The 13103-nt window shown below is 51.0% G+C and overlaps 1 protein-coding gene across 4 annotated transcripts in view; it reads left to right on the forward strand.

Moving 5' to 3' along the window:
• hsd17b8 (hydroxysteroid (17-beta) dehydrogenase 8) overlaps positions 1-13103 on the forward strand; it is a 65611-nt gene that overhangs the window by 38766 nt on the left and 13742 nt on the right. Inside the window, exons 7-8 of one of the 4 annotated variants that reach the window (XM_072475243.1) lie at positions 1546-1588; positions 12619-12693. The exons of 1 other annotated variant lie outside the window; for it this stretch is intronic. In XM_072475243.1, coding sequence (XP_072331344.1) covers positions 1546-1588; positions 12619-12693 — 118 coding nt within the window. The remainder of the gene's footprint in view (positions 1-1545; positions 1589-12618; positions 12694-13103) is intronic. 2 more of the 4 variants (XM_072475247.1, XM_072475245.1) reach the window with 2 other exon arrangements.

Below are 13103 nucleotides of genomic sequence, written 5' to 3' on the forward strand. Positions count from 1 at the left end.
GCCAGGCGGCGGATGGCTGGTTTGTTGATACCTTGAATATTATCACGAAGCACTTTGCGGTGCTGTTTTGCTCCACCTTTTCCCAATCCTTTGTCTCCGTTTCCTCTGCCAGACATGCTGCTTCTTCAGTCAAATCGCTGCGGCATGGTGGCACAGTGGTTAGCACTGCTGCCTCACAGCGGCAGGAACCCGGGTTCGATTCTGACCTCGGGTGACTGGCTGAATAATCTACTTAATAACCTACTCAATCAACAATCTACTCAATCAATAATCTACTTAATCAATAATCTACTTAATCTTCAATACCAATAATATACTTCAGCAATAATCTACCTAATCAATAATGTAATCAATCGATCAATAATCTACATAATTAATCAATAACCTACTAAAGTATTTTTACTCCACAAATTTTACAATTTACACAGACTGTCAGGAGTTTGCACATCCTCCCCGTGTCTGCGTGGGCTTCCTCCGGGTTCTCCGGTTTCCTCACACAGTTCAAAGATATGCAGGTTAGGTGGATTGGCCGTGCTAAATTGCCCGAGGTGGGGTTACAGGGATAGGTTGGAGGATTGGGCCTAGGCGGGGTGCTCTTTCAGAGGGTAGGTGCAGACTGAACCAAGCAGCCTCCTTCTCTGTCGGGACTTTATGATTCTATGATTAGTGATTAAATAGATCATTGATTGATTAAGTGGATTATGATTAAGTAGATTATTGGTGAAATAGGTTATTGATTGATTACGTAGATTATTAAGTAGATTAGTGATTAATTAACTTACTTATTGATGAAGTAGGTTATTGATTGCAGTCAAATACTGCTGGTGATCTGAAATAAAACAGAAAATGCTGGAAAACCTCAGTAGTTCTGGCTACATCTGTGGGGAGAAACGAGAGGTGACAATTTGGAATGTTAACTCCCTTTCTCGCTCCACATGTGCTGCCCGACCTGCTGAGTATTTACAGCAATTGTCGGTTTTTGTTATGTCGTTGTTGGTGGCAGCAGGGATTGGGTAGGCTTGCATTCGGCTGAAGTGGTGTACAACCCAGCAGTTATTCCCCTCAGGTTAGGTGCACAGGAGCAGGACTCCTAGCGAGGCCTTGCCCTAGCTGTCTGAATCAGTGAGATGCCTGCAATGTATGCCCAACATCTGGCAATGAGGCGTCTTCACCGCAGCTCCTTGCCGGTGTAATTCACATTGTTGGGATCTTCTGCCCACCCGACAATGTTCCCCCTCAACTTGATGTACGCCACAGCCATGGTGGGTGAACAAACGTGACTGATCTCTATTAATTGGTTAATCTCCTGTGGTGTTGGACGATAGGAGTTTGGCCGGGTGACCAATCTACTTAGCGGCACTCAGATTTGTGTAGAAGGCCGAGGGATGGCTAATTGGGGCTGCTTCCGGTGCCCATCCGAACTACAACGGTAGCAGCTTTAGGAGTGGGGTGGTGCACAATAAGAGGCCAAGTCTATACTGGATGTAATTGCTGTGTGCCATTGATGTAATCCGATTTCTCCCCCCCACCCCCCCATCCCTCTAGGTTTTACTGCTGATTCCCTTGGGACGACTGGGAGACCCTTCAGGTGAGTATGGCTCACTTCAGTTCGAAGAGAACATCGCCCAGAAGGAAAAAAACAGTAAACCGGGGGAAAAGGAACACTGGTCTGAACTGTTTTTCCCTTCTGGTCATGCTGCAGCACAGCGCGTGACAGGGTTGGGGCGTGGGGCCACTCCTCTTGTATCTTGGAGATCAATGGTCCCCTAGGAACGTCGGAGATCGGAGCAGGAGGAGGCAGCATGATTGGTCGAGCCTGCTCCGCCATTCAATACGATCATGGCTGGCCTTGGGCCTCAATTCCATATTTGCTACCCGCTCCCCGTAGCTGTTACACCAAAAAAACCTGCCTATCCCTGTCATAATATACATCTATGTATACAATGGAGTGCAGACAGGCAGTGATTGACACACAGGATGACCAGTAAGCACACAGAACAGAGCAGCCAACCACCAGACAGGACACGACCACTATAAAGCCAGAGGGCACCGGTTTTCCCGCTCTCTCGGGACCCAGCTTCTGAGACAGTCAGAGTTAGTGAGCTGGCCAGTGCAAACACCATGTGGTAGCTAGTAAGTCTGGTTAGGCTAGTATCAGGTCTCCAGTCAAGTCAGCATAGTGTCAACCCACAGTTGAACATGTATAATAGTTTAGATATTAAATAAAATCGTGTTGCATCTCATCAAGTGTTGGAGGTCTGTCTCTCGCTGCACTGCATCAAGTGCAGTCCACATCGACCCAGCCTACCCAACGCATCATGGTACCAGTGAGTGATGCTGAAAATTGACGGACCTACCTTGAGTGAATCAGCGCTGACCAGCAAACAGACGGACCTACCTTGAGTGAATCAGCGTTGACCAGCAAACAGCCATCCGGTGACGTGGAAAACGTCCGCCCTCCTCCGGAGCTCCACATCGCCGGCAAACTCGGTGCAAATTGGAAGATCTTCAAACAAAAGTTCCAACTCTATCTCGAAGCCACCGACCTCGAGGCCGCATCGGACGCCAGGAAGATCACATTATTCCTCTCCACAGTCGGGGAACACGCCATCCACATCTACAACTCCCTTACATTCGCTGAAGGCAAAGACAAGACAAAATTTAAAACAGTCCTACTGAAGTTCGACAGCCACTGCGACATTGAGGTGAATGAGAGCTTTGAACGGTACGTTTTCCAGCAGAGGCTTCAGGGTAAGGATGAACCTTTTCAATCCTTTCTGACCCATCTCCGCATCCTCGCGCAGTCATGTAACTATGACTCGACCACTGATTCCATGATCCGGGATCAGATCGTTTTCGGGGTCCACTCCGATTCCCTTCGCCAGCAGCTCCTGAAAGTCAAGCAGCTCACCCTCACCATCGCCATCGAAACGTGCGTTCTTCACGAATATGCTAACAATCGGTACTCCCACATCAGGGCGACAGAAACGGCAAAGCTAACCTCCCACGAGGCGGAACGGGTGCAGGCCATCGCACAAATGCAGGATCTAAGTATCGACGATAGTGGCCATTCCGCGCGCTTTTCCCAGGCCCCTGCGCATGCGCGCCACGACCGAGTGGACGGCGAGACCGACGACCAGACTGCGCAGATGCGTACGTCGTTTGACCACATGCGCGATGGCGCACGGAACGCGCTGACGTTGGCGTCATGACGTGTCCGAATTGTGGCTCCGCACATTTAAAGCGGCAATGTCCAGCAAAATCACGACTGTGTCTACAGTATGGCAAGCTTGGCCACTATGCAGCCCTTTGCAGATCTGCCCCACTGCCCAGCGTCCAGCGATCCCAGCCACGGCGCAGAAGCATCCGTTCAATACAGCAGGCCATGCCAGACTCCGACCCCAACAGCCCAACAGATCCTGATGCTGCGTGCCTCAAATCTCCATACCGGGTGGGCATCATTACGAAGCATGCGCTGCCTTTCTCCAAGACAGCGAAGAACCTTCCGATCCTCAGCGTGGATCCCGATGATGAGCGGTGTGCTGTGTTCACAGTCAACAAGGCTCGCATCCGGTTCAAACTGGACACCGGCGCATCGGCGAACCTCATCTCCAAATCCGATCTCGACACCATCCGTATCAGACCAAGCATTCTTCCACCGGCCTGCCAGCTCCTGGACTACAATGGCAATGCCATAGCTGCCAGTGGCTCATGCCAACTTGGAGTTTCCAATAAGTCATTTAAAGCAACACTGCGATTTAAGATCGTGGGACCTGACAGAGCATCCCTGCTCGGTGCTTGGGCCTGCAAACTCCTGAACTTGGTTCAGTGAGTCCACACCATGTCATCCTCACAGGCGACGGCCTCACCTGATGAGAACTTCCAGGCTGAAATTGATGACATCATCACGCAGTACCACAGCGTGTTCGACAGAATGGGCACACTCCCATACCGATACAAAACCCTGCTCAAACCAAACGCCGCCCCTGTGAACCACGCACCACGTTGGGTGCCGGCACCCTTCAAGGACCGCCTCAAGCAGCAGTTACAGGACCTCCAAGACCAGGGCATCACGGACTGGGTCAGCTCCATGGTCTGCGTCAAGAAGCCGTCAGGGGAGCTTCGAATCTGCATCGACCCCAAGGATTTAAACCGCAACATCATGAGGGAACATTACCCGATACCAAAACGAGAAGAGTTGACCAGCGAGAAGGCTCATGCCAAACTCTTTATGAAGCTGGATGCCTCCAAGGGGTTCTGGCAAATACAGCTGGATGCATCCAGTCGCAAGCTGTGCACATTCAATACCCCGTTCGGTCGCTACTGCTACAGCCAGATGCCTTTTGGCATCATCTCTGCCTCAGAGGTATTTCACCGCATCATGGAACAGATGATGGAGGGTATCGAGGGGGTGCGCGTGTATGTTGACAATGTCATAATCTGGTCCACAGCTCCTCAAAAACACATCGATCGCCTCAAGCAGGTATTTCACAGAATCCATGAGCATGGCCTCCGACTCAACAGAGCCAAGTGCACGTTCGGTCAATCAGAAATCAAATTCCTTGGTGACCACATCTCACAGCAAGGCGTGCGGCCAGATGCTGACAAGGACTCGGCGATCATCGCCATGAAGACCCCAGAGGACAAGAAGACGGTCCTCCGCTTTCTAGGGATGGTCAACTTCCTCGGGAAGTTAATTCCCAACATGGCGGCACACACCACAGCCCTGCGCCACCTCGTCAAAAAAGTTGACGGAATTCCAGTGGCTGCCCACTCATGAGAACGAATAGCGTGAGCTGAGGGCAAAACTCACCACAGCCCCCGTTCTGGCGTTCTTCGATCCTACCAAGGAGGACAAAATATCCACTGACACAAGCCAGGATGGTATTGGGGCGGTGCTCCTCCAATGGGATGACTCCTCCTCATGGGCCCCAGTTGCGTATGCCTCCAGAGCCATGACGCCCACTGAGCAACGGTACGCTCAGATCGAGAAGGAATGCCTGGGCCTCCTAACGGGAATCGACAAATTTCACAACTATGTGTATGGTCTCCCCAAATTCACGGTTGAGACGGACCACAGGCCACTAGTCCACATAATCCAGAAGGATTTGAATGACATGACGCCTCGGTTACAACGAATCCTTCTCAAGCTACGCCGCTATGACTTTGAACTTGTCTACACGCCAGGCAAAGAACTCATTGTTGCAGATGCCCTTTCCAGGTCTCTCACCACACCGTGAGAACAAACTGACTTTGTCTGCCAAATCGATGCGCAGGTGCAATTGTGTGCCTCCAACCTTCCGGCCACTGATGAGAGGGTCATCCAAATTTGTGAGGAAATGACCAAGGATCCTCTGCTACAGCGCGTGATGCAGCACTTCACGAATGGCTGGCAGAAGGGACAGTGTCCCCAGTTTTACAACGTCAAGGATGACCTGACAGTGGTGGATGGCATCCTCATGAAGTTCGATAGGATTGTGATTCCGCAGAGCATGCGAGCTATGGTGCTCGGTCAACTCCATGAGGGTCACCTGGGGGTCGAGAAATGTCAACGCAGAGCTCGAGAGGCAGTCTATTGGCCGGATATCAGCCAGGACGTTGCCAACATGGTCCTCAACTGCCCCATATGTCAGAAATTTCAGCCAGCTCAACCCAAAGAAACTCTGCAGCAACATGAGATAGTGACCTCCCCATGGTCCAAAGTCGGTGTCGACCTTTTCCACGCCAAGGGGCATGACTATGTCCTCCTGGTCGACTACGGCAGCACGGTAGCATTGTGGGTAGCACAATTGCTTCACAGCTCCAGGGTCCCAGGTTCGATTCCGGCTTGGGTCACTGTCTGTGCGGAGTCTGCACATCCTCCCCGTGTGTGCGTGGGTTTCCTCCGGGTGCTCCGGCTTCCTCCCACAGTCCAAAGATGTGCAGGTTAGGTCGATTGGCCATGATAAATTGCCCTTGGTGTCCAAAATTGCCCTTAGTGTTGGGTGGGGTTATGGGGATAGGGTGGAGGTGTTGACCTTGGGTAGGGTGCTCTTTCCAAGAGCTGGTGCAGATTCGATGGGCCGAATGGCCTCCTTCTGCACTGTAAATTCTATGATAATCTACTTCTCCAATTACCCAGAAGTAGAGAAACTGTCCGACCTCACGTCGAAGGTGGTGATTAAAGCATGCAAAGAAACGTTTGCCAGGCATGGGATACCGCTCACGGTGAAGAGTGACAACGGTCCCTGTTTTTACAGCCAGGAATGGTCTGATTTTGCCCGCCTCTCCAACTTTCGTCACGTTACCTCCAGCCCACACTATCCGCAGTCAAACGGGAAGGCCGAAAAAGGGGTCCATATCGTCAATAGATTAGTATGCAAGGCTGCAGACTCAGGCTCCGACTTCAACTTGGCGCTGCTGGCATACAGAGCATCCCCGCTGTCCACTGGGTTGTCTCCCGCGCAGATGCTCATGAATCGCACTCTGCGAACCACGGTTCCAGCCATCCATGTTCCAGACCTTGACCACCTCACAGTCAGACAAAAGATGCAGCAGTCTCGGGCCCAACAGAAATCTGCATACGACGCTCATGCCACGGATCTCCCCGAGCTGGTCCCAACTGATCGTGTTGTGTGCAGTTGCCTGATAGCTGTGGTGGTCAAGCAAGTGGCCCCGAGATCGTTCCTCGTCCGCATGGCTGATGGCTCCTTCCTACGATGCAACAGACGGGCGCTACGCAGGGTTCCATGCCTAACCATGATGTCACTCCTCACACAATGCTCCCTCCGGACGTGCCCTACCACGAGGCCACCGATCTACCAGCAATCCTGCCGACCTCTGCGACCACCGCATTGGCGGCGGTCCCGCCTATCCAAGTGCAGGCGGCCCCTGATCCACCCTTGAGGCGGTCAACCAGAATTTGTCGCCCGCCGCAGAGACTAAACTTATGGACTGAACCTGTGCACAACTGTGTTACCTTATCGTTTTGACCTCTGTAAATATCGTTTTCTAGCTTTTCATCTGCCCTATATCTGTACTAGCGACACCTTCCTGTGTACATAAGGTCATTTTAGCACATTCTGTATATAGTCACGCACATATACACATCCACATGCACATGCACCTTAATATTTATTATCTCAACACACACAATACAAAAAAAAAAATTGGGGGGAGATGTCATAATATACATCTATGTATATAATGAAGTGCAGACAGGCAGTGATTGACACACAGGATGACCAGTAAGCACACAGAATAGAGCAGCCAATCACCAGACAGGACACGACCACTATAAAGCCAGAGTGCACCAGTTTCCCCACTCTCTCGGGACCCAGCCTCTGAGACAGTCAGAGTTAGTGAGCTGGCCAGTGCAAATACCATGTGGTAGCTAGTAAGTCTGGTTAGGCTAGTATCAGGTCACCAGTCAAGTCAGCATAGTGTCAACCCACAGTTGAACATGTAGAATAGTTTAGATGTTAAATAAAATCTTGCATCTTATCAAGTGTTGGAGGTCTGTCCCTCACGACACTGCATCATGTGTAGTCCACATCGACCCAGCCTACCCAACACATCAATCCCAGCCTGAAATGTGTTCAACGATGGAGTATTCACAACCTGCTGGGGTGGGGAGTTCTTTATTTTCCCTCCGGGCTTCGCCACCTCCTGTTACGTCCTCCAGCCTCCCGAGATCCCTGCCAGTCGCTTGTCCAGTCCCTCCCTCTCGCATATCCCTGATTTTAATCACTGTCGACTTCATATACCCAGGCCCTGGATTACTCTCCCTAATGCTCGGTACGTCTCTCTCACTCTCTACCTCTCTCTCTACCTCTCTTTCTACTTCTCTCTCTACTTCTCTCTCTCTCTACTTCTCTCTCTCTACTTCACTCTATCGACCTCTCTCTACCTCTACCTCTCTACCTCTCTCTCTCTCTCTCTCTCTATCTACCTCTCTCTCTACCTCTCTTTCTCTACCTCTCTTTCTCTACCTCTCTACCTCTACCCCTCTCTACCTCTCTCTCTCTACCTCTCTCTCTCTACCTCTCACTCTCTACCTCTCACTCTCTACCCCTCTCTCGCTCTACCTTTCACTCTACCTCTCACTATCTCTCTCTACCTCTCTCTCTCTACCTCTCTCTCTCCCTCTACTGCTCTCTATATACCACCCTCTCTCTCCCCCTCTCTCTCCCTCTCCTTCTCAATGAGGGTCGTTCCTGCGACTTTCTTCTTCATGTGTGTGATGTTGGCTGATATTCAAAGAATGAGCTGTGATCTCACTGAAACCTACAAAATGATAGATGCAGGGAAGATGTTTTCCCTGGTCGGGGAGTATAGAACCAGGGGTCACAATTTCAAAATAAGGGGGATGTCAGTTAGGACTACAAATATAGGGGCAGAACGGTGGCACATATTATGGGCCAGGGTTTAGAGAACCCCAAAGTGTATCATGGAGTTTACCTGACCCACAACTTTTAATAGATTTTGTTTATGGGGAGCACAGGGCCCACTTTACAGGTGTGGTGCAACAGAGAGCTAAAGTATGTTTCAACAAAAACAATGTTTATTCTGTGAATCCAGTTAACATTTTTAAACACACACAATAAACATCTTAGCAACTATCAACTCAAATACTCCTCCCAAAGAATTCAGTACTCTATAAGTAACCCTTAATCTTTCCTTGCAACATCCATAAGACAAATACCCTCTTTAACAAAGAGATCAGGTTTAAATTCTCTACTGAGAGCAGTTATCATTTGAAATGAAATGAAATGAAAATCGCTTATTGTCACAAGTAGGCTTCAAATGAAGTTACTGTGAAACACCCCTAGTCGCCACATTCCGGCGCCTGTTCGGGGATTTAATTTTAAATTAGCAAGTGATCTGAAGACATTCCTTTCATGCAGAACGAAATCAGAATTACACCTGGTTTTGCTGGCTGCAGCTCCAATCTGCAAAATGAAACTAAGCACATCCTGTAGTTGACAGCCCAAAACAAAAGTAAAGCAGACAGACACACTCTGACATCAGTGCAGCTATTTGATAAACACCCATTTCTCAAAGGTACATCCACTACAGCTATTTGATCAACACCCATTTCTTCAAGGTACTCTCACATGACACGCAGTGGTTAGCATCCACACTCTGTCATCATTGCAGCTATTTGATAAACACCCATTTCTTCAAGGTACTCTCACATGACACGCACTGCTGCCTTACGGCGCCGAGGTCCCAGGTTCAATCCTGGCTCCAGGTCACTGTCCATGTGGAGTTTGCACATTCTCCCCCTGTTTGCGTGGGTTTCGCCCCCACAACCCAAACATGTGCAGGGTAGGTGGATTGGCCACGCTAAATTGCACCTTAATTGGGGAAAAATGAATTGGGTACTCATAAAACATTTTTTAAAAACATTTTTTTAAAGGACTGTAAACATAAATTCGGCCGAAAGAAATCCTCCAAGTGGTGTCTCTGGTGGGGGTGGGGGTGGGGGGGAGGGGTCATGTGGGGTGGTGATTTGTGCACAGCAGAGAGGCAAGATAAGGCCTCTGGAGTTCAACCTCTCATCCAATGATCCCCACCCCATCCCACCCCTGGAAGAGCTGACTCTTGCTGGGTTGAGTCAGTTCCTGCTGTCCCCAACACCTTGGGCGGGATTCTCCCCTACCCGGCGGGGTGGGGGTTCCCGGCGGGACGGAGTGGCGTGAACAACTACGGCATCGGGCCGTCCCATAGGTTCGGAATCCTCCACGCCTTCAGGGGCTAGGCCCGCCCCAGAGTGGTTTGTGCCCCGCCGGCCGGCAGGAAAGGGGCTTGGCGCCACGCCAACCGCCGCTGAAGGGCCTCCGTCGGCTGGTGCGAGTTGGAGCGCCAGCGCGTTCTGGCGTCAACCCTGTGCATGCTCAGAGGGCTTTGTTTCCGCACCGGGAATGGCGGACACAGAAAGAGTGCCCCCACGGCACAGGCCCGCCCACGGATCGGTGGGCCCCGATCGCGGGCCAGGCCACCGCCCGGGGACAGATCCCCCCCGTGCGCCCCCAAGAACCCCGGAGCCCGCCAGCGCCGCCAGTTCCCGCCTGTCAGGGACCTACTCCAATTTACGCCGGCGGGACTGGCAAAAGGCGGGCGGGACTTCAGCCCATCACAGGCCGGAGAATTCAGGCAGCCCCTGCGCCCGTTGAGTCGCACCGTACCCCGCCATTCTCCGGGGCGGGTGGCACGACTCTTGGGGGGCCAGAGAATTTGGGGGACGGCGGGGCGGGATTCATGCCGACCCCCGGCGATTCTCCGACCTGGCGGGAGGTCGGAGAATCCCGCTCCTTGCTCCTGTTGTGGCGGGGAGGGAACTGGCCATTTTGTTTTGGTCAGCCTTCTACAGTGTTTATTCTCCACCCTGCGTGTCCTGGTCTAACCCTAATGCCTCCCTTACTCTCCACCACCCATTCATACTCTCAAGAAGCTGTGTCATTGACTCCAAATGGTTTGTGGCCCAGAATTAAATGTTTAACATAGGAACAGGAGCAGGCCATTCGGCCTGTCGAGCCTGCTCCACCATTCAATACGATCATGGCTGATTGGACACGTCAATGACTGTTACACCCACTATCCCCATAATACTTCACGTTATTGTGATCAGAAATCTATCAATCTCTGTTTTAGACGTTCTCACTGACTGAGCTTCCACAGTCCTCTGGGATAGAGAATTCTAAAGATTCACAACCCTCTGAGGAAAAAAATATTACCTCATCTCAGTCCTTAGTGACATCCCCCTTATTTTGAAATTGTGTCCCCTGGTTCTAGACTCCCAGACCAGAGGGATCATCTTATCTGCATCTACCCCCTTGAATTATTTTGTAGGTTTCAGTGAGATCACCACTCATTCTTTGAAACTCTAGAGACTACAAGCTCCGTTTCCCCAGTCTCTCTTCATAAGACAGTCTTGCCACCTCCCCAACCAGTCTGGTGAACCCTTATTAAACTCCCTCTGTGGAAATATTCCAGCCTCTGTGACCTTCCCTCCAATTGCCACCATCCGGTTCCCCCTCGGCAGCCTCTCGCTTTTCTTCCAACTTTCAAAAAGGGGGGAACTCCGAGCCGCTGAACTTGATAGAGGGCATTAACACCCTGAATGGGTTAGAACAGAATCACTGCAGTGCAGAACGAGGCCATTTGGCCCATCGGGTCTGCACTGACCCTCTGAAAGCCCACAATCTATTCCCGTAACCCCACCTAACCTTTCGACACTAAGGGGAAATTTAACACGGCCAATCGATCTTTGGACTGTGTGAGGAAACCGAAGCACCCGGAGCAAACCCACGCAGACACAGACAGAACGTGCAAACTTCATACGGGCAGTCACCCGAGGAGAAATTACATCACTCAAAGGGTTGAGAATCTTTGGAATTCTGTACCCCAGGGGGCTGTGAATGCTCCATCGTTGAAGGTGTTTCAGGCTGGGGTGGACAAATTGATCTCTCGAAACTTAGGGGTATGGGGAACGGGCGTGATAATGGAGCTGAAGCCCAAGATTAGCCACGATCGTATTAAATGGCGGAGTGGGCTCCAAGGACCATGCAGTCTACTCCTGCTATCATTTGATGTGCTCTTGTGTAACTAATGCATGAACAGTCTGTCAGTCCTGCCAGTGTGTCTCACGGCAGGCGATAAAGAGTGAAAAACTGCGGAAAACGATGGCAAAACACTGCAGTACTTTGCCCAGCACCATTATGGGCCAATCTAATGGAAGTCCATGGCAGCCACCTCCCTCTGAGGACATCTGGAATGCACTGCCTGACAGAATGGCACAGCGAGAAGTCTTACAACACCAGGTTAAAGTCCAACAGGTTTCTTTCGAATCGCTAGCTTTTGGGACACAGCTCCTTCATCAGGTGAGTGAAGTGGTGTGCTCTGAAAGCTAGTGATTCGAAACAAACCTGTTGGACTTTAACCTGGTGTTGTAAGACTTCTTACTGCGCCCACCCCAGTCCAACGCCGGCATCTCCACATCATGAAAGAAAGGTGGAAGCAGGTTCAGCATTCAAAGAGGAATTGTGCAATTAACCATAAAGAAAAGATTCGGGGAGGTGGGACTATTTGGTAGCCTTTTCTCAGAGCTGGTACTGCCTGCAGGGGTTAAATGGTCACCTTCAACTGTCAGCTCATGGCCGCACTCTCACCCCTGTGCCAGGAACGTTCTCAAATCCGGCACCTGAGCACAAAGATCAAGGCCACGTCCTCCAGTGCGGTACTGAGGGAGCGCTGCACTGTCCTTTGGTGTGATACTTTCAACCAGGGCCAAATCTGTCCGCTCGTGTGGGTGTAAAATGATTCCCTGGCGAGCGTTTCGTCCCGTGTCCAGGCCAATATTTAGCTCTCAAATCAACATCGCACAACAATGGATTATCTGGTCATTGTCACATTGTGGGTTTGGATGGGTCAAGAATAAAGCTCTCCCATTGGCGGTAACAGGGCTTTGAGATGTTGTGAAGAGTGCGATATAAATGCATGTCTCTTTTTTCCCCCCACATTGCATGATTATACGACGCATGGTTCATGTGTAAGCATTGTACTGCAGCTTGTCTTGGAAGCGGGCTGCTCCTTTTTTCCCGTCTGTGGTCTCTGACTGCCTCTGTCTCTCTGCAGAAGTGGCCGCCGTCTGTTCCTTCTTGGCATCGGACGACAGCAGCTACATCACGGGAGCCAGTCTGGAAGTGACAGGTGAGAGTCTCACACACGGTCCTGCTGCCCATCCTGGGCAAGCAGGAAAAGGGGACTGCCAGACACACCTGGAGGGGACAGCGGGCTGCAGAGGGGTCAGAGGATGCCTAATACAAACCGACCAGTGTGTGTTTGACCCTATAAATACTGCATCTACAAGAGCAGGCTTGAGGGTAGGAATCCTGCAGCGAGTAACTCAACGCCTGACTCCCAAAGCCTGTCCACCATCTAAAGGGCACAAGCCAGGAGTGTGATGGAATACTCTCCACTTGCCGGGATGAGTGCAGCTCCAACAACACTCAAGAAGCTCAACACCATCCAGCACAAAGCAGCCCCGCTTGATTGCTCCCCCTTCCACAAACATTCACTCCCTCCACCACTGATGAACAGTGACAACCATGTGTACCATC

The sequence above is a fragment of the Scyliorhinus torazame genome, chromosome 14 (genome assembly GCF_047496885.1).
Source record: "Scyliorhinus torazame isolate Kashiwa2021f chromosome 14, sScyTor2.1, whole genome shotgun sequence".
NCBI classification, from domain to species: domain Eukaryota; kingdom Metazoa; phylum Chordata; class Chondrichthyes; order Carcharhiniformes; family Scyliorhinidae; genus Scyliorhinus; species Scyliorhinus torazame.